The sequence below is a fragment of the Pholcus phalangioides genome, unplaced genomic scaffold, assembly GCF_987345545.1.
Source record: "Pholcus phalangioides strain wild (caught in Gottingen) unplaced genomic scaffold, Ppha-v1.0 ptg000015l_1, whole genome shotgun sequence".
In the NCBI taxonomy this organism is placed as follows: domain Eukaryota; kingdom Metazoa; phylum Arthropoda; class Arachnida; order Araneae; family Pholcidae; genus Pholcus; species Pholcus phalangioides.
Genome location: NW_028301608.1, coordinates 78,425,996 through 78,453,524, shown reverse-complemented (window position 1 = coordinate 78,453,524; position 27,529 = coordinate 78,425,996). Strand labels below are relative to the sequence as shown.

At 34.0% G+C, this 27,529-nt stretch overlaps 1 protein-coding gene across 5 annotated transcripts in view; it reads right to left on the bottom strand.

The window, feature by feature from the left end:
* Positions 1-22,938, bottom strand: part of fal (SAM and HD domain containing deoxynucleoside triphosphate triphosphohydrolase falten) — a 37,080-nt gene extending 14,142 nt beyond the window's left edge. Inside the window, exons 1-10 of one of the 5 annotated variants that reach the window (XM_089244393.1) lie at positions 22,842-22,938; positions 20,352-20,509; positions 17,200-17,248; positions 13,698-13,858; positions 12,377-12,572; positions 12,143-12,271; positions 11,330-11,362; positions 8,771-8,935; positions 5,017-5,108; positions 1,871-1,921 (exon numbers count right to left, since the gene is read on the bottom strand). In XM_089244393.1, the coding sequence (XP_089100519.1) occupies positions 1,871-1,921; positions 5,017-5,108; positions 8,771-8,935; positions 11,330-11,362; positions 12,143-12,271; positions 12,377-12,572; positions 13,698-13,858; positions 17,200-17,238 (866 nt within the window). In that variant the 5' untranslated portion in view covers positions 17,239-17,248; positions 20,352-20,509; positions 22,842-22,938. Of the gene's footprint in view, positions 1-1,870; positions 1,922-5,016; positions 5,109-8,770; positions 8,936-11,329; positions 11,363-12,142; positions 12,272-12,376; positions 12,573-13,697; positions 13,859-17,199; positions 17,249-20,351; positions 20,510-22,743 lie in introns of all 5 variants that reach the window. The other 4 variants (XM_089244394.1, XR_016194096.1, XM_089244395.1 and 1 more) reach the window with 4 other exon arrangements.
* Positions 22,939-27,529: the final 4,591 nt, after the last annotated feature.

The window sequence follows — 27,529 nt, the reverse complement described above, 5'->3', positions numbered from 1 at the left end:
GGATGGCAGCACTAAAATAACAAGCATTACACAGTAACAAACTTCAAATTAGGTTCACACCAATTCGTTCGAAACTCCAGAGTAATGTGGACGAGGTGCACATATGGCTTAGTAGTAATTGAAATGCCCAATTGTTTATAGCTATTTTTTATTATTATTGAGAATTCTGCACCACCATTGGCAATTTCATCAGTTTGTCAAAGCAATCTTAAACGCATCTCATTATTGAACATATAGTGAGAAACAATTATAAGACTAAGACACTCTTAAATTTTAGTGAGAGCACAAGAAGCGAAGTAAAAAATATTAAAAATTCCCAGCTGTTTTATGACAGCATAAAATAACTTTATGCCAAAAATTTGGAATTTGAAAGAAGATTTTCACATTATTTTAAGGAAAGACAATATATATATACACAGTATAGAAAAAAATAAGACATCTACTGATTTTTGAGAAGAAATAAAAGTAAAAAAAATCAAACCAATCAAGCCAATCAACCATAGGCTTATAAATTTACCAAAATCAAAATTTTGTACCACTCCTGAAATTGTTTGCTGTAAGCACTGCAGTTTGTGGATGACATTTTGCTCCTTACTACTAAAGCACAAACATGCTTTCTTAAGGCAGAAAAGTAGGGGGGTGCAAAGATTGGTTTTTTTACATATTCCACGGTTCGAAACATTTGTGATGGCACATCGAGACCATGCAATTTTATTTGCTATATAGATTTTAGAAATGCTCGTGCCATGTAATAGTCAAATTTCACTTTCTTGCAGCTGTGTCCAGTGATGTTTTTCTGCTCATGAGGTAGAGTTGTAAGGAGAGTTTACTTTTAGGAGGGTTACTTTAAGGAGGGTTTACCATGTAGAGGTGACGCAAAAACGATTTGCATAAACTAGCCCAGTGCTACACTACTGTGAAACAGTAGATATGCCATTTGTTTTTGCCCTTGTAACTTCTTACTGAAATTCAAAAAAAAATTAAAATATCAAAAACTGTTTTTTACATATCCTTAGTAATTTCACTCATGATTGTTAGCAGCATGACCAATACATAGATTTAAGCTTCATTATTGTGGAAATATTCTTTGTTTTTTGTTTTTTTGTAATTATTCACATCTTATAATTATATATTGCACTGTACATGTTCAATTTGTTTCTGTATGAATTCCCCATTTCCGCATATAAACTGACATTCCTCTCCCAGCTCAGATGTGCTGATATTGGGTTTATAAAGATGGCCAATAATATGCACACAGTTTGTGACAGCTGGATCACCCCTTTCTTACAATTAAAAATACATACTTATGATTTTGTCAAATATATAAGTTTCTGTTTTGCCAAATAAACAGAAGATATTTATATTTGAATTTAGAACATTATATATATCTGGAACAGCATTGATGAAATTAAAGTTGTGGTGCTGGCAAACTAACTTCTAATAAGTCTCTACAACTTCTACGTGATTTCTGAATTTTATCATTAAAATGTAGGAAATTAATCGGAATTTATCAGCAAATTGGAGGGAACCCAGACAACACATATTTCTAATTGTCAAACATTGGTTATCAGTTTCACAACCAGATAATGATGTATTATTAGTTTTATCAGTGTTTTTAACTTGTTCTAAAACTTCAAAGTCTAGATATTTTTATAAATAAGATACAAACTAAGACATTTTTCTTTTGTTTACTGTGAAGTGTATTATATAATAACAATCATATAATAATATTTCTATTAATAAAATATACTTTTATAAAAATTCCTCAGAGACTATGCATATTGTATTAACGCAATCATACAACTTTCATGAATTTATTCAACTAAAACAAACATTCAATATCAAGCATATCCCAGCTCTCTTTACTCACCCTGATGGACTGAAAACTTTTCCATTAGCTTTCAAAGCAGCATCTACAAACCTAGAAATAAAATAAAAAAATCATAAATCAAGTTATTTGAATAATAATTTATACATTATTAATAATGTTGACTTCAGACTGGATAGGCACAAAAAAAAATCATTCAACTCTATTAAATAAGCATAATTTGACATTTATGCCCCCCCCCCCCCCAGCATAAAATTAAGCAAAGCTGTGTTACATCACTTCACCTCTATTTCAATCATTTTTTGTAGCACCAAAAAAAAAGAAAAAAAAAAGAGATCAATATTATGTACCAGCTGAATAGAATTTCTTTGCATAATAGAAGCAAATGTTATCATATAAAAAGTATATTGAATATTAAAAGACTGGACACAACTTGCTTCACATCTCTGAGAGATATAAAAATGTTCTTGAAGGATGCGTGCATCCTCAAATTTATTGAGGGCTCCAACTCAAAAAAATTAGGAAAAAGTAGGGCGGGGAAGGGTGCCCCCCCCCTCCTTAGAAAATATAGTATAATAAAAAAAATAATAAAAAATCCCTAAAAAAAAATAATAATTTTTTTTTTCATAGCATTATTTCGGTATCCTGTAAAATTGGCTCGAGCCAAAGCAAAATGACAGAAATCACTTGGTGACAAAAACAACTGTTGGTCATAACAGGTTACTAGCAACCACAGATAAATCTTTTCTGTCTGTCCTCACAATATAAATTACATTCTTTTCGGAGTCGTCCACAGTCCAGTTTGTCAACTCTCTTTGACAATGCACAGTAAATTATGAAGAGATTTAAGTTTTCTAAGAATGATGCTCTGTCGAGACCATTTCCAAAAGCACAGTGCAAAATTCGTAAATTGCAGTCTGATAAAAATAAGTTGTGAACTGGATGGTTTTACTGCAGTGTCCATCCTTTTTTTTTAACCAATTTGTTTACATTTTACTGTTCAATGCCAGTGTAATCATTTTTGATTGATGACAAATGAAGCATTTTCATTTCTAGCTCTTTGCTGAGCATTGTAAATATTGTTTATGCCTCTGTGCAAGCCCTAAAAATACAGAAGACAATGGAATGCTACTAAACCTAGAAAAAGCTTATACATCCAACTGCTTTGTAATGCAAAATGTTGTTTCACCTATACAAAAAATGTGCACCATAATTTTGAATGATGAATGTTAGTTACTGTCCAAGTCCATGAAATAGTAAATACAATTGTTTTTCCCCATCCAGACAGAAGTTTTTAATGACTACTCTACTTTTTGCAAACTAAGCAAACCAAAAATTAATAAGCCAAATGGTACACATACCCCCCCCCCCCAAAAAAAATAACCTTAAAACAATACAATTTTTGCTTTGACATTAATTGTAAAATATTGATTACTGATTTTTATTATCGCCAACATGTGATACATGTCTATATCAGGGTTTATGCTAGATAAAAAAGTCCTTTAGCAAAAAAGCAAAAATGGAGGGGGGAAAGCTTTAGCAAAATGCTACAATGCTAATGATTGATGGTTGGATGTCTACTTGTTTCGTACCTCCTGTATGCCCATTTTTGCAAAAAAGGCTACTTCTTTCATATTCTAAGATTTTCTTTTGCATTTTGCAAAAAATACGACTAGCTTAAACCCTGGTCTATATACATAGCAGTTATATTGGATTAGCTCCATGTGATGAGAGGAAAAAAAGTGAAATTTAAGAGTAAAAACTATTAAAATAATTATATAGTTTTTTCTGCGAAATTTTAGAGAGAAAAAATTACTATCACATTGTGACTGGAATTTAATGGGTTGCCATAGTTAACATGGATTGTGGACATGCAGTATCACAAAAAAACACACCAACTTGATGATGACCCTAAATCATGCCTTTTGTTATCAGACTTTGGCCAGGGATCACCAGCCACTTTGCGAACTGGCCGACCAATATCAGAATTTTGGACATTGGCCAGGTCAATATTTAACGAAACTGGCCAATTCGCAAAGTGGCCGCCCTGTTGCGAATTGGCAAATTTCAGGCTTTAGCAGTAACATATACTATATATATATATATATAAACTCTATTTTTATATTTATTACTTAGCATATACATAATATGTAATATTGCAAAACAGAAATGTTCACAAAAACCCAGAAAATCCCACAAATACTCAGAAAAACCTTATTGCCAACCCTGGATGCAGATTCTAATTGAATAGCATCAGATGCTATATCACACTAAAACAGTTCAGGTTCCCATAAACAAGGGACAGCATGTTTTCTGTTAGTTTCATTGATTTTATTTTGTCATATGTTTCAGTTGGGTGAGATAGCGCAGCACAATAAGACACTTTACTATACCAAAGCATCTTTTATAGGTGTTGTGAGTTCAATACTAGCTCAGTCTTTCTTGACACAGAGCCACAGCAGAAATGGTGTCAATAGAACCATACAGAATATTACTACTGCTACTTAACCATACATGCACTTCGTAAACATTCCTCTGAGAAATTTCTAATGAATTGGTACTGTAGCATGACATGAACTGATGAGGTATAAGTTTATACATAACTATCATATTTATTAACAGAAACACAACATTAAAACAGGACATTCACAGATGATCACAACTACCGACAACCATCATTCAACTACCCATGAATGATTTTTCCCCCTCACAGGCGATAAAAACCGTCTCATTCTTTCTATGCAGTGACAAGTACTCTCATTTTACACTTGCAGGAAGCTTGATTAAAACCATCAGATTATTGGATGGGCCAATTAGTGCATGATTGGATCCTAGAGAGTTTACAGTACCTCATAGATATTTGAATTTCACACAGATCATGGATTCAGGAAAATAAGCTACCCAACACCTTGGATTCAAGAAGTGACACAAATTTGAATATTGAGGATAAACTTCCACTGTTACAAAGCCATGGATATTTCAAATAAAAAGAAATTAAGGTTTTATTCTCAACACAAACTGAATTCAAACATATAAACTAAAACCATAGAAGAAGCAACCCAGATTAATTGAGAATAAACCTAAAATAGATGCTTTGAAATTAAATAAAAATCAGCTGAGGTAATACAATACAGAATAGTCATAGACGTTTCCTAATCTGTTTACTCATTTCGTAAATAAGTACTCACATGATTTCCAAAATTCTCACTACTCTATGCTGGTATGCAAGACGATGAAGATTGCTTCTGGTTCTAAACATATTATAAACACCTTCAAGAACCTGAAATGAATTTGAAAAGTATAAAATAAAATGAAATTCTAGCAAGTAGGATTTTCACAAGCAAAAATTATTCACTTCATCTGATTTTTTTTAATAAGCTTATAGACACTATGTTACCTCAACTTACTCTCAGCTTGCTAGTGATTCAAGCTACAAGTGATAAATATTAATTGACAATGTTTTAACTAAAAAGCAAAAATTCTGATTACAAATCCGAAATGTGTGCAAAACAAGTCCCATTCAGCATATAGAAGCTTGAGTACTCTGCGCGTGTCAAAGCAGACAATGCTGTTGAAATGTGAGGGGTGCAATGTATTTACAGTGTAAGTGAAACTATTTTTATTCTGCATAGCATACACAATAAGATGCAATGATTTTTGTAAGGGTATTAATATTGTGTGAAAGTGGAATAAATGAAAGAAATCTTTACATCAATTAGAAAAGATTGCTTCAAGATGGAAGTCCCCCCCATGACAAGTTTTGTTACTTTAAGGGAAAACGTCACCCTACTATAACCCAGTGGTTCCCAACCCTTTTTTCCTTCCAGCACCCCTAGAGCAATCCAACTTACCTTCCTGCACTTTCTTGGATAATACATTTTTTATCTGTTATTTTTTTATTGTAATTGATTACATTAATTATCCAATAATTAATTTTTATGAATTCTTTTACTTATTGTTTAGTGTCTTTTCGGCTATGGCTAATATTTAATTTTGGCTCAAAAAATTTTATTATATATATTTGTAAATTAGTTAAAAAACGGAACTAAAGAAAACATACAAATTTTTTAACTTTTTTTGAGATTTGGAAAAGTATTTTTATTCAACTGAAGTGTAAAATAAGTGCGATTTTTAATTGAAAAAGAAACTTTAACACAAAATTCATGACACATTTTTGTGAGCAGAAGTTAGAAGTATAACTGCATAATAATAGTAATGGAAATTGTTTGAAAAAAATGCAAGCATCCCTCGCTTTATGCAATTAATTTGTTATGCAAAAATAGTCATGTAAAATGAGTTAAATATAACATGGGAAAGATAGGGGTTGGATTTTATATAGGATATTATAGAAAGATAGGATAAAAAAAAGGATTTTAAAAAATGAACCCACTAGCAAAGAAATCTTTTTATTTAATAAATTACTAAAACTTTAATAAATCCTGTGAATTTAGGCAATTATAATTAATTAAATTAATACATTTTTTGTTTTCACTATCTCTAATTTGATCTAGTGAGGGTAGATGTTTTCTTCCCTGAAGAGCCTGGCTGATGACAACTCTTTTTCATGAAACAGTCAATATTCAGCTGGTATGCAACATATTTTTGTCTCCTTATAAAAACTTCAGTGGCAAAGCCAGAGAATTCCACATACTTCTCATAATTATAAAAATTCCAGTTTCATTAGAAGTTTTTTTTTCGATTAAATTTTCCATGGCATTGTCAATGTGTTACTAAACATTGTTTATCAGTGAGATCTGGTGAGTTGAATCTGAGAATTTCTCGCATATTTGTTTCAGCCACATCATCAAGTCCAATGTATTTTGACATCAAAGGATTTAAATATGTTATATCTTCAATTTGCAAGCCCATTTCCAGGGGATTGAAGTTAAACTCCAAGCCAAATTTTGCAGGTTTAAAAATCCTAAGCAAATTTTTTGCAATTCCTAAAATCAGTTTTTAAAAATGGTGGTATAGTGAAATCACGTAAAGAGAGGAATACCTGTATGGTTTAATGTAACTAACTAGTGGTAGTAGTAAATTCAGTAAGTTTTATCGTGACAGATTATTCTGCATCTTACAAGAGTAAACCAAATTACGAGCAAAAAATATGTAAGTAATTACTCAGCTCTTTCATTCAGCAGTCAACAACAATATTTTACCTCTCACTCCTGGGCCTTACAACGTGATCCAATCATTATACATTCAGACATGCCAACATTAGCTTAAAGCTTGTCAGTAGTGATGAATTTTCAGCTTTGCCATGGGGGGATACCCCCGTTGTTTGCCCATTTGGGGCATTTGCCCTGCTCTGACGAAATTATAAAGTAGCCTATCGTTCAAGTCGGGTTTCATTTGGAACATATGCAAAGTTTGGCGATGATTGATCTAAAATTGTAGATTTGTATAGAGAACATACACACACACACAGACAATCAATTTTATATTGTTATGGATAATTTTCCACAAGACTTCGAGATTGCAAAACAAGAAGCGGTTCGACGGACAAACACAGATTTATTTACAGAACAGCAATTTACACGTATTTACAAGCTAATCAGAGAGCTAACAACTTTCTCTCAACGTTCAAACACATCTGACTAAATCTCCTTGTGCCTGTCTAGCCTCTCTCAGTCTCTCTGAGTCTGCCATCTTGTGAGCGCCGCGGTATTTATAACCCGGATAGAAACTTCAAGAAAAAGAACATTCCACAAAATTCTATTTCACAGTTTCTTAGTCGGCAGTGCTACCGTATGGAGGGGGCGGGACTTTCTAGATTTTTCTCTACACGCCCTGCCAGTCTCCGCCAATCGGACCTTCTCGCTCATAACCGAAACCGGTATCATCGATATTTCTATCAAAGAAATCGCGCCATCTATCGTCGAAAGTTCGTAACAATATATATATATAGATAAAAATAAGTAAAACCCACAAACTCAAACACCAGATTATTTTAAAACCAATTTCCGTAGTATTGAAAGTGTCTCCCGTAGCTCCATACTTCATTACGGCCGTCTGTACAATCCGTAGCAGTTGGCAACTCTGTACATTCATCTCACTTCCGACACAATTGCAAGTAAACCAAGTTATGAGCAAAAAATATATGCCACAATTGCACCAACTTGTGAGCACATATTCAACTATCAAGCATGAAACATGTTGGGAAAAAGATTTTTTGAAGAAAAAGAAGTTGACTGTGTAGTTGTATTGTGCATAGTAATTGTTTTGTAAGTAAAATTAATTCAATCTGGTGTAAAATATTCTATATGATAAAAGATTGGTTCATTGTTCATTTATTCTGTGATTCTAAAAGATCTTTAAATAAGTATTTATCATTCGAGGGGGAATAAATAAAATCTCTATCATTTTATATGAGAAAGTTTAATTTGGGTACAAGATTTTCATGGCATCATTCATTTTCAGGAACTAATTGATTTTTTATACATACAGCAGAATAAAAACCTTGGTTGAGATAGAAAATTATCAGGATAGTTATCCTGATTGAGATTTTACTGTGTTTATGAAAAATTAAATAAAAATAAGAAATGAAGAATATGGCAGCAAATTTTGTTCAATTCTCATGCATAAGTAAAATATAAATGAAAAACAAAAGTACTTATTTATCATATAGAGATGTGGAGAAAAAAATGAAGGAACCAAAATTTAATCACAAAGTAATTTAGACAAAAAATAAATAATATAGAAGCCAACACATGAATTTTCCTTCAATGAGAGTAGTTATATAATCACTACACCATGAATCCAAAAACTAGATGTTTCTGAAAAGCCGAGAGAGCTTATGCTCCAACAAAGTTATATATGTTCTACTCCTACTTTATTATAAAGTAGGTTTTTTTTTATCTGGTGTTAATGCTGATTATAATTAGCTTTAACACCAGATAAAAGAAAATAACTAAGTACTATAATTTTATTATTTTCACATACCTTGTCTCTGAAGCATATCTGCTTCCTACCATCCACCACAAGAACTTTGGCAAATTGAACTAATCTTTCATGGTCAAAATTAGAACGAAGTCCAAGATAATAACAGTCTCTAAGGAAATAATCCCATTTGTCAACATCCAAACCAGATTCTGCATTGTTCACTACCTAAAAATAGTCAATGAAGTATATAACATAACTCCCTTTCTCTCGCTAGCATTTCTAAATATTTAGCTATTGAACTGCATTAGAATTTCCATGCTTTTTACACATGCACAAAGTTCAGTCAACACAAAAGCAATTTTTTTGAACGTCGTATGAGTAAATTGTTCATATATCTTTCCTAGACGATGGATAAATACAAAAAGTGTTTGTTTGCCCATTTCCAAGTTCTCTCTTTTAAATATTATACAACAAAGGTTGTTAATAAATTTTATTATCATCATTAGAGTCTAAGCTCATTTTAGGAACCTCCAATTTATAAATAGAGACACAATTTTATGAACTAGTCCTTTACTTTTCAAACTGTACACAGCCTCGGTCCTATGACCCCACAGAACCAATTTACAGTAAAACCTCCTGTAATGGCCACCACCAAAAAACAGTAATCTCCAAATAACTGCAACATTTTGTTGGAACCGAATGCATCTCATAGACTTAAAAACATTGCACATAACCTCTAAACAACAGCCATTTCGACATGGGAGTCAGAAAAAAATACACATATCACACTATGAAAAAATATATAATTTTCAAGTTGATTTTTAAGTTTTTCCTCTTCCCTCGACCCCTGTAAGGAAAAAAATTAGGTGTGCTTTTATTTTCCTGATTACAAGTGCTAGATAGGTATATTAGTAGCAGTGGAGAGGCAAAAAAAGGCTACTCAAGTGATCTATAGTCGTGCATTTAAAGATCGCCAATTTGAGAGCTGAAGACAGGCGCTGATATACATTCTTGTTTAAAAAATTTTAAAAAGAAAAAAGATTGGCACATTCCTGTCAAAAAATTATTGCCCTAGATAGTTCTATTCATATTTGTGAGCACCATTTTTCAGGTAGAAGCGTCCCTTGGAGTAGGGAGTGGCAAATAAGAAAAGCATTTCTAATAATCGGATAACTTGCATATCCCCCCGTAGCGATTAGTGCTGACAGGTCTGTTGTCCCTTTTGATCTCTTCAAGTTCTTTTCCTCTCCACTGCCTTCAATATAACCATCTAGCATTTGTACCCACGAAAAGAAAGCATACATAATATTTTTTGCCCATGAAGTTTGAGGAGGGGGCACTCTCTTAAAAATGAAATTATTTTTTCTCATCGCGATATGCATAACTTTTTCCTGACTCAATGTCCAAAGTGGCCGTTGTTCAAAGGTTACTTGTAATGTTAAGTCTAAGGGACACGTTTGGTTCAAACAAAATGTGGCCATTGTTCGAAGATTGTTGTTGTTCATAGGTGGCCATAAGAGGTTTTTACTGCATATTATAATATAATCATTATAATCAATTACAGAATGATTATCACTTTACATCACAAATTTTAGTTAGTTTTTTCTCCAGAAGTAAAACAATCATTCGCAATAATGGCAACTTCTCGATAGCAACATTTTCACAGTCCTGTTAGTGGCCATTGTTGGGAGGTTTTACTGTATTACCATTTCACCTATAAAGAGATGGCTGTGTCAAAGATTTATTGTTATGGACCCTGACCATGAATTTTTGAAACTTTTTTGCAAGTACATGTTCAGGTACTGCAATGTCTTCTGAAGATCACACCGGCAATGAATGAATATGTTAATGTGTGAAATTAAAATGTTTTAAAGTCTGTTACTCGCTGTAGCAAGTGTTTCTTTTCAAAGAGAAGAGCAGCTTACAGTTGCATCTCAGAGTTAAAAACCCACATAAACAAACTACCGTATATGCTCATATGTAAGGCAAGTTTCTTTGTTAAAAAATTTGTTCCAAAATTGGGGGTTGGTCAGCTTATACACGTGTCTGTTATCACAGAGAAAACAACTTCTACTGCATTGTGGTTTCCGCAGTCCTCAAGTTCGAGGGGGGACAGAAGTATATACAAGAGTTTTGTAATCATGTACAATATGCTTTTTTAAACATCTTCACATCTTTCCCATCAGCAAACTGACAGTTCAAATCCATTTGAGTTCATAAAAACAAGAGTCACTTGTCAAAGTTCCACCAACAGCGATCATCTAAACAACTTTAGGAAGTTTTTATTACCTTACCAAATGAACCTTATCATTTATTATTGCACAAAACAATAATAAACAATCTATTCGACAAAAACATTATATAAAAATTCTATGCTTGTGAAATTAACAGTAGCATACTGCAAAATTAAAATTTCACAAATATATATTTCCTCTGCTACTTCTATGAACACATTATCATACAATATGGAATTAAATTTAATAATAATGAATCTATAACCTAATAACATAACAATCCAATAATTTAACCCAATGATGATGTACTCTATAATTTCAAACCAATAAATGATTTAGGGTAAAACACAAAAAAAATAAATGTTCAAACTAGATCATCATTAACCTGGTACATGAACAGCTTGTCTGTGTCTTCTGGCTGAAAGTAAAAAAAAATTGTTTGAAATGAAAATAGTATAAATAATGTTTCAATTCAGTCAGAAGAATGTAATCATGTAATCTTAGCATTATCCAAGAACGATTTAAATGTCTTCTAGCATAAAGCAAAACACTTTAATATTTCCTTTTAATCCATTAAGCACTTAATCCAGAAATCACTTAATATTATAATAAAATTAAAAATTATGTATAAAATTCCATATCTTTTCAAATATGAAAAAGGCTTCTTTCCGATTTTCAGCAGGTGCAAACTAAGGGGTATAAGGAAAAGTGTTCCACTGTGAAAAGTAAATTTTACAAAATCTCTGGGCTAGTCAATGCCAAAATAAGAGGCTTTTAAGGGGGCAAGATATCTCATGAACGCCAATATTATGATAATAATGTGCACCATGTAGTTATGTCTTTAACTTGCCTATACTGTTTTTTTTTTTTTTACATATAAATTTTTACTCAAGTTGTGATGTTCTACAGATTGTGAAACTAGAGATCAAGACTAATGTCTTATGATGGTTTTGAGGCATTTTCGTAATTAGTTAATAAAGTTAAAAGATAAAAAAAGTAGCAATGTTGCCCCAGTAGCTTTTAAGGTTTTTCTTAGCATATCAGGCCAGATTCTTTTTTTTGTTACCACAGCAGAAACTACCTGACAAGCAATGTTTAGCAATTGAATTATGATTAGGTATATAGCAGACCTAGTAATGCTGAAATACTTGTTGAGGGAGGTAGTGGCCATCATGCATGTATCAACTATGTTTCTTACCTGTTCTCCTTCAATTAAATCTTTGATAAGTTGCATCTGTGCCAAACCGATGCCATATTTTTGCAATTCAGGTATCAAGCCATTCTTCACCACTAAATAATCAAGCATATTCTGGGAAACCTTTTCATGCTTTTCAAAAAAGTAGTAAAACAAATTTTAAGAAGAGTCTCCATACATCAAATAATTTTATGAACTTTAAAAAAAAATTCAAACTTCAAACTCTTACTGATTTACCTTCCAGATTTTTTTTATTTTCCTACGTTGATTTGCTTCTTCCATAACAAGTTCCCACGTATGTGACAATGGTCCATGTCCAAGGTCATGGCACAATCCAGCTATTTCAATGCATAGAAGATCTATATCGGTTATTCCCAACTCTGGCTGCTTTTCCCTCAAGTGCTGCAGAAACTTGCCGGCAAGGAATGCTACCCTTTCAATTTTGAAAAAAAAATGGTCGGAATGACAATAATTCCAACAGCATATCTTATACACTCAAGCATTATAGTGACTGGTCCATTATAATAACCCATACGAAAAGTCTTAAATTTTGTTTTGCAATTCACATTCATGTTATATATATATATATATATATATATTTTTTTTTTTTTTTTTTTTTTTCATCCAATACAATGACCGGTGAAGATCATTTAGCCCAAAAATATCCAAGAAAACTTTGCTATACCCCCCGTTTTTTGCAAAGAAATGAACAAAATTAGTACTTAAATGTGTTTTTCCCTGACCTTTGATATTAGAGAAATCAGTATGATATGCTTATGGTCAGCGATACAAGATGTCTGATAAATACCTGTATGTGACTGCTGCATGACTGATCACTTCATTGCTGAGGAACCAGATTGAGGAGAAAAATTATGAAAGTACTGCCCATGACATAAGGACATGTTACATTTATAATTAGAATCACTTTAATACAATATTGTAACTTTCTTCAATTCTCGAACAAAACTATTGCAGGAATGTGGTATTATGCTGGGGTTACCAACCGCTTTACCAGTTTTCTAACTTTGAGGCATGAGTGTGAGTCAGTCTCCTAACCAAAAGCAAAATATGCCATAATCAGCGACATATGTGGCAGAACAATCAGTGCTGCTGCAGAACAATCTTGGAGAGTTTTAAGAAAAATGTAGAAAGCACAATTATATGGGAATTTTTACTGCAGAGCATTTCCGCTCAGCCAAGGGCTTGTTGCAGAACAATGCAAAGCATTCTTTTTTTGGGGTCTCCTATTAAAACATCTCTCTACAGAGAGCAATCAACCCAGCAACATCCTAATTCGGACATTAATGCATACAAGAAATAATCCGCCAATGGCTTTGAAATTTGGAAAATCAGTGGAGCACTTGTTGAACATTATCTCCACATAACTATGTTTGTGATAGGCACACAACATATATGCAACACTTTTCTGCAAGCACCAGTTCCTTAGAGGTTCCTCAGAAGAATATTTATAAGACTCCATGTAAAGTTTAATAATTAGTAACCATTTCACTGCCAGAAGGTTTAAAATCAATAGTTAAAAGAGTAAAATTTTGCTTACCCTAGAGAGTGAGTAAATCTGTTGTGAGTAGCACCTGGATACACATATTCTACTAGACCAGTTTGTTTTAGATCCCTTAGTCTCTGAAATTCTGGAGTATCGATAATCGCAACAGAGGCAGGATGCAAAGCTATGTGCCCATGAACAGGGTCACAGAAAATCTATAGAACAGAACATATTTAAATGCCTCTGGTTGAACCAAACTTAAAAATATACAAAAAGAAAAGAACCGTTCAATGAAAAAAAATTGATAACGAACAGAAATCCAGAAAACTGTAAATAATTTTTTTTCCCCTGTGACAACATATTGGTCTGTTTTGTACTTAGTTAAATTAATAACAATACCTGAATGATAACATTATGTGATTTTAATAAGCAGCATTGACTGTTTTAAAAAAACAAAAATTAGGAATTCTACTGATAGCTGTTGCTGATTTATATTTTCTTACATCGACAACCCCAATTTTCTGTACTTGACTCGACTCGAGACATGTAGGCTTATACAGCAGACGTTTCCTACGTAAAACCTCTCACAACACCCTTAATGATTATGAAGTGGTTCTATGGAACCCTGATTGTCATAAGGCTGTTCCATGGGACAAAATAAAATTAAATAGTTTTCTTATACAGAGGGTGTCCGCCAAGGCCATTCCGACATGTGATCTTGATTAAAATGATAAGCTGTGGGGTTCACCTCATACTTACAAAAAGTTATAGTGCCAAATTTCATATTTTTTGGAGGTCCCTTATACAGCTGAGGGCCCCAGGTCATGCCCAGATAAACCCATGTGTTCGGGCAGCCTTGTGTGTCTTGTAAAGTTCAGATTAAGTTGTGTGTTTTTTTTTTTAAAATAAATATTTTATTTGTTTCCAAAGTTAAATAATACATGAAACAGTGAAATCTCAATATTTGTTGTCAAGAGGCCTGAGCCTGTACAGAGCAACTAATTTAAGATAAAGACGAAAGAAACAAAAAAATAACACAAAACTTATAATAAAAAAAAAATAAAAAATAGTTAAATAATGAAATGAATTTTCAAATAAATTTTTGTAATAATTATGCTGATATACAAGTTTACATTTGATATAATAACAATTGATATGAGGCAACTACAGGCGTATGGATAATAATATAATTCGCTTCTATAATTGAAAATATACATCTATATCGTCTATTGCTATTAGAAATTCAAAAAGTGATTTTTTAAATGATGCAAACCTAGATATATTCTGCATTACCAACGGTAAAGCATTAAATAGTTTAGGAGCGAGGTAGTAAAAATGTTTGCGAAATATTTCTTTTCTAAATGAGGGTATGCAATAAATTTAGTTTGGTCTTCTCAATGATATGGACTCTCTTTGAGTGCATATTGATTTATTACGATATATGTAGAGTATGATTCGGTAGATGGCGTTATGTCTTATGGGGAGTAGATTTAAATTTCTATAAATTGAGATTTGAGAACGAGCACTGTAAATAGTTTTAAAACATCTGTTTTGAATAGAACAAATAGGCAGCAGATTTGTCTTGTAATCGCCACCCCAGATGATGATACCATAATTGACAATTGAATAAAACCAGGCATAGTAAATTTCCCTCAGAAATTCTGCTGTTACCTTTTGTTTCAGATAATAGAATTTATATACAATAAAACGTAGTTTTTTCGCTATTTCTAGTGCATGAAGTTTCCATTTTAGATTGCTACTAATATTAAGTCCTAGATATTTGATATTTTGTACCTGCTGAATTTTTACCTGGAACAGTCGAGGTTCATCAAACATATTGGGCTATGGAATTTTAGATTAAAATCAATTTCAGAGTAAATTAAGTTGAAATGAATGACTTTAGTCTTTGAAAGATTTAGGGTTAAATCATTGGCTAGGAACCACTTTCTGATTAAGCACAGGTCTTGATTTATTTTAGTTGTTAGTGTATTAAGATCGTTGGAAGAATATAAAAGAACTGAATCATCGGCGTAAGTAATCATAGTACCATGAATATTTAGTTTACATAAGTCGTTTATGAATATTATAAAAAGTAAGGGGGCTAAATTTGATCCTTGGGGGACTCCTCTCTGTATAGTGATATAGTCACTTAGTGTGTTTTTAATTTTAACTCTTTGTTTACAATTGGTTAGATATGAAGTGAACCAGTTCAATGTATTACCTCTGATTCCAGCAGAACTGAGTTTCTTAATGAGAATTGAGTGATTTACACTGTCATAAGCTTTTGAGATGTCTAAAAATATGGCCAGGGTAAATTTACAGCTGTCAATACTGTTATAAACAAATTTAGAGAAGTTTAATAGAGCGTTTTCGGTACCACGTCCTTTTATGTAACCATATTGATTTACAGCAAAGAAATTTGTTAGGTTAAGGAATTTATAAATTCTAGATGATAAAATTTTTTCTATAACTCTAGAAAAAATTTTGAGAAGCTCAAACACAGACTACTCACTCCCAGCTGATGAAAAGTTTAAAAAAAAAAATGTTTTTTACGTCTTACAATTTCCCAATAAAATAAAATAACATTTACGACATATCATTTGATTTGACTCCTGGAGTCAGAACCAGCTTTCGATTTAAATTCAATTTTAAAAAATGATGATAAATCATCCCAAAATCTTCAATGGGGTCTTTGAATTCTTTAAGATTCAGATGTCTTCAGTCGCTGACCGTCAAGATCAGGAGAGGTGAACTAATACTAGGATTGTCAGTAGTCATCTGACGTAGGTTTCTTGTGGTTTTCCAACTTTCAGGTGCAAATGCAGATCAGTCACCCTACTTGAAGTCTCTCCAGACAGCAGGCATGTCTTCAACGTTATACTTACATAACATGAAAACTCAAGCATTTACTATCTTCACTTCAAAATGTGGAAGCGAGATGGCAACAACACCAATAACACAAAACAAGCACAACTTTGACAATATATATACGTTAGGGCCGTACAATATACACACACACAACCCATTCCTGCATGTACCGAGTCATTAGAAATTTCTAGGAATGTGGATCAGGTGTATGTATGGTTAAGAAGTAGGCCTATTAGTTTAGTCATCCAAATAACACTATTTTCTCAAAATTCACAATAAAGAACCGCTTTAGGAGTATCAATAACAAAAAAAACCGCTGCAAAAGCTCTCTAGGTCCCAGGACTTTTTAAGGCTTCTGTGATGTTTGATTGCACGCAACCCCATACGAACTATTAGAGAACTATAGGGTTCTGTGTAACACTCAGTTGGAAATCTATGTTATGCAGTGATGGAATAATCCACAGAAGAAATGAATAATTACAAATTGTAGAAAATATTACAGAATGATCTAATTTCCTGTACAAATTATTAGAACAACTCAGCAAAGTGCAAAATTAATAAAATTAGATAACCAAAATGAAATTTTGCATATGTGAAGAGATAAATGGGTGGGGGCAAAGCATGCACATATGTGAAAATCATAACATGCATAATCATAAAGCAAGCATAAAAAATTTCAGCATGTTACTTTTCCACATGTGTTTTGATAATTTGCGTCCATCTCCATTTCTGAATCACTGCAGTAAGAGCAAGATTTTTTTTTCTTTAATTAAAATTAAATTACAAATACAAAATTTATAAATTACAATAAATTGCAAATTGCAAAAGAAATATTGCAGATGTTTTATTATTTTCAGTAAATGTAAATCGAAAACAAACATTTTCAAAAGTGAATTCTTTTTTTGCAAAACTATATAATTCCATAGATTATGAAAAATCCAGCATGAAAAAAAATAATGATTATTTCAGGTTGTTCATCATCAGAGAAAGAATTTTTTATAATCACAGAAAGAATTTATAAATAATAATAATAGTACCTACGAGGTGTCTAAAATTTTGGTGAAGTTATGGTACTGGTCAGTTATTAGGATGACCATTGGCACAATTTAGAGCGCATTTGATAGCAGCATGTTGTTCCTATTTACGCTTGAGATTTATTTGTGAACTTTTTGTTCTTCACAAGCGCCACAACAATTGGCTGATTGGTAAAAAATTGCAATGTTTTTGTTCTCTTCACACTTAATTCAGTTTTTATGGAAAAATGCATGTAGTGCATACATCATGTCTGGGCAATGATAAGTTATTAAATCATAGCAATAGTTTGATATTTCTTCCATATTTATCAAACTTATCAACTTCAATCGGGAATTATGTATAAATGCCCATAAAAATAATAAATGCAAAACTTAGAGACAATTGGTTATTATGGATAATATAACCCAACAGCAACTTTAACCATATCACTATATTGGAATTTACTGCCATCAAAGAGTTGGGTTCAAAATGAAGACGCCATCTATTGGTGGTTGCTTCAAGTTCATTAGGGAAAATATCTTGCTATGGATATTCTTCTCCTGGTTCAAACCTGGGACTGCAAACTTCACAGTGGTAGATGAACATCTTACCACCTCGCCATTCGAGCGCTAGTCTTTCAGCTGGAGTCTTCTAGTTATTGGATGGGGATGAAACAGCAGGTTGGGCTGCTGGCGTCATACTAAAACTGTGTCAGTCTCTTAATAATTCATGAATATTCAATGCAATTCCAACTTGCACATGCTCTTGTGGGCCATATATATGGCCTATACGTCTAGTAATCCTGGACCCCGTCCCCGTTTTCTTTATATTAGAGCTCCTATGGCTCTACAACGAAATATTCTTTCCGACACAAGTTCCGCGAGCTCGACCATGCACTATGCAAATGACGCCAGGTCCAGACTGTCATACTGAACCACTCAAAAACCTGTTTCTAGCCCACAGTGTGGGTCGGTTTTGACGGAAAACAGGTTTTTGAGCGTTTGGGCATCGAGTAGATCGCCGGGTTTACAGATTGCCTTCTGCGCACCGAAAAAACAGATCAGCTCCGAGTTTGTCTTCTCTTGAAGTCTCTTACATGTGCATATGAATTCATAATTATGGTGAAGATAGATGCAATTTTAAATAATAATAATAATAAAAACCACAAAAAACTTTTTTATGACACTGATTTCTATAGTATTAAGAGTCAAGTGTCTCCCATATCTCCGTAAATTATTGCAGCCGTCTGTAGAAACAACAGACAATCAGTAACAGTTGTCTCGCTATTAAAAATTCTCGCCAAAGAGAGCAAAAGGTATAGAAATGGTACAAATATTCAATCATTACACTTCATTTCTGAAATAAAGACAGCACTGAAAAATCAGACACAACACCAGATACGCACTCAGACTGTCAGGAACACACTTACACTTCCAGCACAACTCACTAGGTAGCAGGGTTGGTAAAAAAAACTTTCTTTTTTTTTAAATAACATTAACATTAAAAACAATAAAATTTCTGAAAAAGTATTAAAACTTCTAATAATTAATTAAAATAAAATGTTTATCAATGTAATTAACACTATTCCCATATTAATTAATCAATAAATATTTCTTACATTTTAACAAAAATCCACTTTTGCAATTTAGTTATTTTTTCTTAACTCAATGAATTACTTTGTGTTTGAAAATTCTTAATGTTATTATTGTGCTGTTGTGGTGGGTTGGTAAGATACAGAGTTACAGATGGGAAGAGTTCAGGGTACATGGGTTCAAACCCACCCACCCACCTACAGGAAAAAATACACTTTTGTATTGTTAATAAATGGAATAGCTTACCCCCGGAGGTAGTAAATTGTAACACAATTGACACCTTTAAAAAGAAATACGATAAACATGTTGGGGTAAATCGAAAAGCTATCCATTCTTAGAATAAGACAACCATAAGTATTCTTTATGGGCATTGTATAATATTTTATCATGTGTATATATTGTTTATAATTTGTGTTAATTGCATTTTTAATTGGGTCGCTGTATTTTTGAAATATATGACATCCATATTTTTATGGGCATCTTTTTATCAGCCATCTCGTTGGACATTTTGCCTATTGTGGCGTTGTATTTGTATTTGTATTGTAACACCGTGAGACGCAGGCGGTGTTACAGTTTCTGGTGCCTCGACGGTCTTTCGAAATAATAGAGCCACCAACATGAATGGAACCGGAGAGTTCCGAGAAGCAATTCTTCTGAGGAACCGTTGGTACCATCGGGCCTATATAAGGTGAGACGCTGCTAAAAACGGGATCTTTTTCCCCCAGAGTTGAATGTGAGAAGGTGAGAGGTCGAGGTTAGACAGAGAACGAGAGAGGGAATCTGGTGATGAATATGGACGATCAGGACTAAGATGGGTCAGAAAGATTTGGCGGTGAGTGTCATATCAAATATAGTCTGAATTATCTCTCTCAGTTAAAAAAAAATTAATTTTTATTTTATCGAGATAATTAATCATTTGATATTCGGCATGTCAAGTTCATATATTTGCAATGGTATTATAACATGTTGGATGTGTGGATGTCCTCTTTGAATAACCCGTATTTTATTTGTTAATACGAAATTTTTTTTTTAATTTTTCAAGTCCTATATTAGTTATCCCTAGTTATTTTACCATACTAAACACGCAGTATAAGTTGGACCAGTATTAATAAAAAATCCAACATTATTGATTGAACAGGAAAATATTACTGGGGGGAAAAATAGAGTTTATAAAGTTGTAACAAATTATTGGTCATCGTAAGAAAGAAAAAAAGCTCAACACAAGACATCATACCTTATACATTGAAGATGACACAGGAAAATTATACTGGAAAGAAGGATGTAGGGTCAAATGATCAGCATTTATCCCCTTATCATTATTTTTCTCAAAACTATTCTCGTCCAACTGAATTGTGGCTTCTTTTCCCAGCTTTTCTCTTCTGATTCTTTTAACTGTAAAATAAATACACATATTTCCTAGAATTAAAAAACTGATAAACGAATACTTCAGCTAGACTTTGTTAAAAGTTTTTACCACTTGGCTAATGAATGTTTTAACAGACATGTACACTAGTGAAATGCAAGTGCATTGCAAAGCGAATTTTCGTACCAAACATCTTCAGAAATATTTATTATTGTCACTCAAGCCCTCTTTCAAAAAGCTTTTGGGACATTTAATGTAAAATTAATGAACACACTACGGAAAAACATTTTCTTTCTCAAGTTAAGATTTATGTGCTTTCGGTGCACACTGTGTTACTCTTAAAGAAGTGTCTACATCCATGTGCTATGTGCTACCCTTGAGAGATACGCTACTTGATCGTACATACACCTCTTGCACATTCCCCTGAGGAAATTTATAAGGAGTTGATACATGCAGAAACCTGTTGTACGTGTATATACACGTGACCCTAACATATTTGTGTAGTCAGAATTTGGTATTTGGTTTTTTGTGTTTCATATACTAGTTTTGCCATCATCTTACACAAGGCCACAATTAGGGCAGAGAAGGTATCTAGTTGCAGCCCTGGTCTTACATACTCCGAAGAGTAGAAATGGCAAATGATGGAATTTTTGCATTGTGTACGTATTGTGTTGAAGGTCTGCCTTGCTCTCTGCAGAAAAACTTTTTCAAATCGATTGAGCAAATAGATGTATCTTAATCTATCAGTTGGGACATTCAGGATTATCTCTTCTCTGTCAGTATATATGAGGCAGACAAATAAGCTGACTACTACCACTACTAAATCGCACATGCACTTCGTAGAGATATTCTCTATAAAATTTCTAATAAATGGGTCATCGAGCCAAAATGTATGTATCGTGAAACCAACGCAAAATTTGTTTCTGAGCAATGCTTGATATGTGTTGTTTGTCAAGTGCTGCTTATTTGACTTCTAAATTTGGAAGACAACTTAGCAGGTTATTTTTTTTGCTTGTGGTGTTATGCATTTATTTTAAATTTTGTACACCTGGTTGTCATGTATGGGGAGACTTTTTTTTTTTTTAAAAACCAACGATAAGCTGAAATAAGCCAACTTTTCTTTTAAACCTAGCACAACCTTGGTCTATCACCCTAGGCACTTAGCCCTTAACTGCAGTTGTGAAAATTCTGTGCGTAACTGGCATAATGGAGGTCAAAATGACCCCAGCAAGTATTAATGCATTTAAAAAATAAACAAAATAAACTTTCATAAAAACAATGGGTTTTTTACATGACTTCATTCATCTGTCAATTAATTCACTAAATAATTTTTCAAATTTCCTTAATTATTTTCCCAAAAATTTTCTTTTATTAAGACACATGAAAAAAGGGGGATACACGACTTTAAAAAAGAAAAAAATTTTAATTACTTATCAAATTTATTTAACATAACTTTCATGATTAAAAAACAAACAGATATGATTGAAATGTACTCAGAAAATAAAATTTACAAATTAAAATAATATTTATTATATTTTCACAAGCACCAAAACTAGTCTTATTCTAAGTCAGCAACACAATACTTGTAAACAACACTATGGCATGTTGACCACACAGATCATAGGCACAATTCACTAACAACACTATCCTCATGCTCACCGTGGATATCCAATGTTTCACGACGAATTTGAAACTTATCGAGAAAATTGGGACTCTTACGATTTCTCCATTTCAATCCTAACACTCTGGCCATCAGACAAAAAAAGACTTACGCAAATGGTGAGGTGGAGTCATTTTGGGTCATTCACCATGGCAGTTAAGAATTAATTACCGAATGAGTTATGCCAGAAATATATTAAGTCTGGGTGCGTGTCTAGAGTTGAGTAATGTTGAGATCAGCACACATTCGCACCTTGAAGTTGGGAATCGCACAAAACTACATTACATAGGGAAGTGGTTCCCAAAGTTAGCACCACGGCTCCTAGGGCCATTGAAGACTTTTCCTATGGGGAACTAACAATATAAACGCGTGCCCAGGTATAGTTTTAACACGGTTTTTTGAACATTGTTCGAGGAAGCCATTGATAAACTAGTAAATGCGATTCCAAAACAAATTTATCTCCGCTAGCCCATGCCCATAAACACAAATTTACACAACACATTTAAAACATTGCATTCACTTTAGAAGAGAGAACAACAACGAAATATAAAATGCTACACATTTCAAAGTATATTTCTAGTCGAACACAAATGACAAACTCACACGTGTTAATCTTCTTCTTCGATTTGTCCATCACCCACAGATTAAGTGAAATGGCTACCAACAACGAAATAACTGCGACGACAACAAAATCGACTCACCTTCAAATTCTTTTTGTTTAGTTTCAGTTTCGATGAATAAATTATTCCGGATGTGGGACAAGGTCTATCAAACCATAAATAAACAAATGAGGCGGCTACAGTTACAGTTACAGTTACAGTTGAATTAAGCAGGGCTATCGGCTGCAGAGACCATTCCCTGGCTGGGAGAGAGAAATGTGAGGTAGGTAATAAAATAAAGAAAATTGAAAATTCAAAACAACAACAGTAGTAGATTACTACAAAAACAAAAAGAATGGAAATGGGATGATATGAAAAAGAAAATCTTCAGATCTAGGGGACGATGCTAGATCACTTTTGTGAGTTATGAGATGTAGTCCCAGGATGAGTGTGTGTTTAGGTTGGAAAGGACCTCAAAACCAGAAAGAAATGTTAAATAAATCTTTTACTTAACGAAATGAATTTTTCGAAATGACCAATCGATATACGGAGGTTGGACGCCATGAAGGTAGGCCAAGATTTAATGGGAGGAGAGGACGCAAAAAAGGATGGAATGCGATGACGCATGAAGCGGGAGCAGTTGAAAAGAAAATGGGTCGCAGTTTCCGGAAGTTGGCAGTGTGAACAGAGAGGGCTGTTAACTTTTTTGATGAAAAACAAGTAAGCATTAAGAGGCGCTCTATCACAGATTAACTTGTAAAAGAGGCGTTCAAATTTTGAATTAGAGAAGAGATGAGAAATCTGATTACAACAGTTGAAGAAAATTTGAAAGTCAGGAATAGTGGAATTAAGCGAATCAGATGTATATTGACGAAATGAGAGTCGTAACATAGATCGTAGGTCCTCTGGATAAAGAGCCGGCGTGACGTAAGGACTGGGAGAGGAGGAAAGCGAACGAACATAACTGTCAATAGACTCGTTCAAATCTATCCCAGAATGTGCAGGGACCCAAATTAAAGAGATATGGCAGGTATAAGAACAAACCATTAGAAGTTGGGAATAAAGGAGGTGGATGACTGTGGGAGAGTGACTGGAGAATTCATTAGTCGCATGAAGAACTGATTTAGCATCCGAAAAAAGGACCACGGGTTGGCCCCTGGTGGGGATAAATGATCTCAAGCCCATAGTGATAGCTAGAGCTTCTCCTGTAAATATAGAGGAGTGAGAGTGAATCCACCATGCTCTCATACTATTCGTAGAGGGACAAAAAGCACCGCAGACAACATTAGAATTTTTAGACGCATCAGTAGCGATGATGATCGTTGAACGGTCTAAAGATTTCAAGAAATTTTGAAAGAGGATGTTGATTATATTCTTATGTCTATGTTGTTGAAAATCCAGGTCATCAGTGACAACCGAAATTTTGTTCGAAATCCAAGGATAGAAAGAGTAGATTGGTCTGAGAGTTTGGGAGAACGAGAAATTAAGGAAACTGAAAAATTGGGAAAGTCTGATTTTCAGTTTGGGAGCAATATGTGAAAAAATTGAATTGAAGTTATCAGCACAGCCTTGAGTAGGAGAAGCAGCAGCCTGAATACATGCAATTCCATTTCTAAGAAGAAGAATTTCCTCCAGAGTGGGGAGTGCTAAAATGGTACGCATCTTGAGTATTCTAGTAGAAAGTGGTAGGCCCAAGGTAGCTCTCATTGCAGAATGATACATAGTATCCAATTTCGAACGGTTAGTTTTAGCTGCATTTAACCATACTATGGAACCATATCCTAAAAGAGCTGAAATGATGTTAATGAAAATAGGTTTCACAATAGAACAAGGAATATTTCTGGAAAAATGATGAAGAGAACGACAAATATTGAGAGTGAAAGTGCAACGAGATCTGAGATGATTAATTTGTTTTTTCCAGATTAAAGAACGGTCTAAATAAATACCTAGGACTTTAAGGTAGGGATCAAACGGGATACTATTTCCATTGATTTGGAAATTCGGAACATATGAAGTGGGATTCCGAGATAAAATCGTAAAACGAGATTTCGAAAGCGAGATGGACAGACCACTGTCCTCCGCCCACCTAAGGATACAATTAATTGCAGACATCATACGAGCTTCCATATAGGCTTCACTGTTAGATTTATACATGATGAAAATATCATCTGCATACACAAAAAGTTTAATGTCGGGCGGTAAGTAGGTGACAATATCAAGAGTGAAGAGAGAAAATAAGATAGGAGACAATGTTGAGCCCTGTAATAATCCTGAACAAGGTGAAAACTTATTGGATGGGCAACCACGCCAGTGAATGAAATGATCCCGTCCACCCAAATAATTAGATAACCAAAGTAAAAAGCGACCATTCAAACCCATTCTCGCCAGTTTATGTAACAAAAAAGAGTGTTGGGTTGAATCATATGCTTTATTGATATCAAAAGCAAGAAGATAACAGGTCTTAGATTGACGGAAGGCATCTGAGGTATAAGAAACAATATCTCTGAGACAGGCCTCGGCAGAGGTTTTTGGACGGAAGCCGTAGAAACAGTGCGGAAAAATTTTGAACCGTAGGCAAATCCAATTAAGACGAAACAGAATAATGCGTTCGAAAATTTTGTTTATGGAATTGATCAATGTGATAGGGCGAAAAGAACTCGGATGCGATGGGGATTTGCCAGGTTTTTGAATAAAAATAATTTTACCCTCTTTGAAAGAGTATGGAATTATGGCAGAAGTCCAAATCCTATTGAAGGCGGGCAAAAATTCCAAGCCTTTAGCAGGGAGATATTTAAAAGCGTGAAGAGGAATGTGATCAGGACCAGGTGCAGTAGATTTTCCGGATCTTATGGCTCTGCGAAGTTCCTGAAAAGAGAAATCCGCATCTAGACATTGTTGAAAACAATGGTGGGGACCAGTGAATTGATTCGGAGGAGGGAGGGAAATGTTTGGAAAATGAAAATTTTTTAGAATTGAAATCTGGTCCTCTGGACCCGTGAAGTCTCTGTGAGCAATGGAAAAAACTAGTCGGGAAGTATCAAAAGATTTCGAAGCCACATACCGGTTTCGCCTCAAAATAGAATAAACAGCTGAAGGGGGAGAATGGGGCTTAACTTCAAAAGCCAGAAGTTTAAGACGAAGAGTACGCAGATGACGACGAAATTTAGCAGCACTCTGTTTGTACAAGATCCAGTTTGAATTAGATGGCGAAGAACGGAACTTTCGAAAGTTACGTTTTTTTTCAATGAGAAGAGATCGACCATCCCTATCCATTTTGATACGAGGGAATTTTTTACGAGGTTTAAGCGAAGTGTGCTTTGAAATAGAAGAGCGTAAAAAAGTATACAAGTCGTCAAAATTATCGGACGATGGGATATTTTCCAAGTCCGAGATAATTGAAGGCCAATGGGAATGACGAACCATTGATGAAGTATTACAGTTTATCGGAATAGAAAGCTTGATTGGAAGGTGGTCACTGTTCAGAAGACTGTCAGTCGGAGACCAGGTTAGAGTCCGATGAACATTTGGGGAGCTGAAACAAAAATCCAAAAATGAGTTGGTATTGGCACTATAGTAAGTAGGGCAGGTAGGAATGGTGAAGCAAATATTATTTTGAAGATACCAGTTGTGAAGGGCAATGCCAGCTGAAGAATTTACATTGCCACAAAAGTTCACATTTTTAGAATTAAAGTCACCCAACATAATATAATCGCAAGTCATCAAAGATATCACGTGGTTCAAAGGATCAATGTCAAAAGGGCCATCAGGACGGTAAATATTTGCAAGGCATAATGGATGATTATTTATAAAAATTTTAACACAGAGAATTTCAAAAGATACATCATTAGTGTCCCAAATGAGTTGAGATGAAAAATCAGACCTGATAGCTGTAATTAAACCACCACCGGAAGAATATGTTCTATCAGAACGGTATATATGGAAACCCGGAATAAAAAAGGATTGGTAATTAGAATTGAGCCAACTTTCCTGGATGCAAATGATGTCAAATTGATGAATAATATTACGAAATAAATTAAATTTGGAACGAATGCCACGACAGTTCCACTGCAAAATATTTAATCTTTGACTTAAAGACATGAAAAATAAAAATAAAGGCAGGACCAGCTTGGAATTCTGACAACAAAAGGCAATAAAAAAAAGTGGCATGCATATGAATAAGAAAACTAATTAGGTATTACCTTTGGGAGGATAAAAACCCCCTAGAGCTCCGCCTGTCAGAAGACTCGAGGAATAGGAAGAGGATGGATCATTTTTATTTTTTTTTCTCGGCAACGTCCTGTCGTCCACCGTGGGACGGAGAGAGTCAATAACAGTCTTGATTACATCAGGCATAAGAGCAGACAAACAGTTCGAGACTGTTTCTTGTAGTTGAATTGACATTTCATTCAACAAAGCTTCTTTGATCTTTGTGATCTCACTCTGGATTAAACTGTGAATTTCTAATTTCAAAGATGCCAAGTCAACAGGAATCGTGGACATACTAGCTTTACTAGCATATGATTGAGGATGGTTAGGACGACACGCAACCCTGGCCTCTTGAAGAGTGACATGATTATTTGCCTTAAATTCGAGCACTTTACATTCAAAGATATACGACACACATGATTTGTCCATTGGATCATGATCACCAGCACAGTTGACACATGATCTAGGATTTGAACAATCTGAGGAGCTATGAGCACCCCCACAGGATCGACAGACTGGACCAGAGGCCCGACAATGGACTTGTCGATGATTCAATTTGAAGCACCTGGAGCATTGAAATGGCC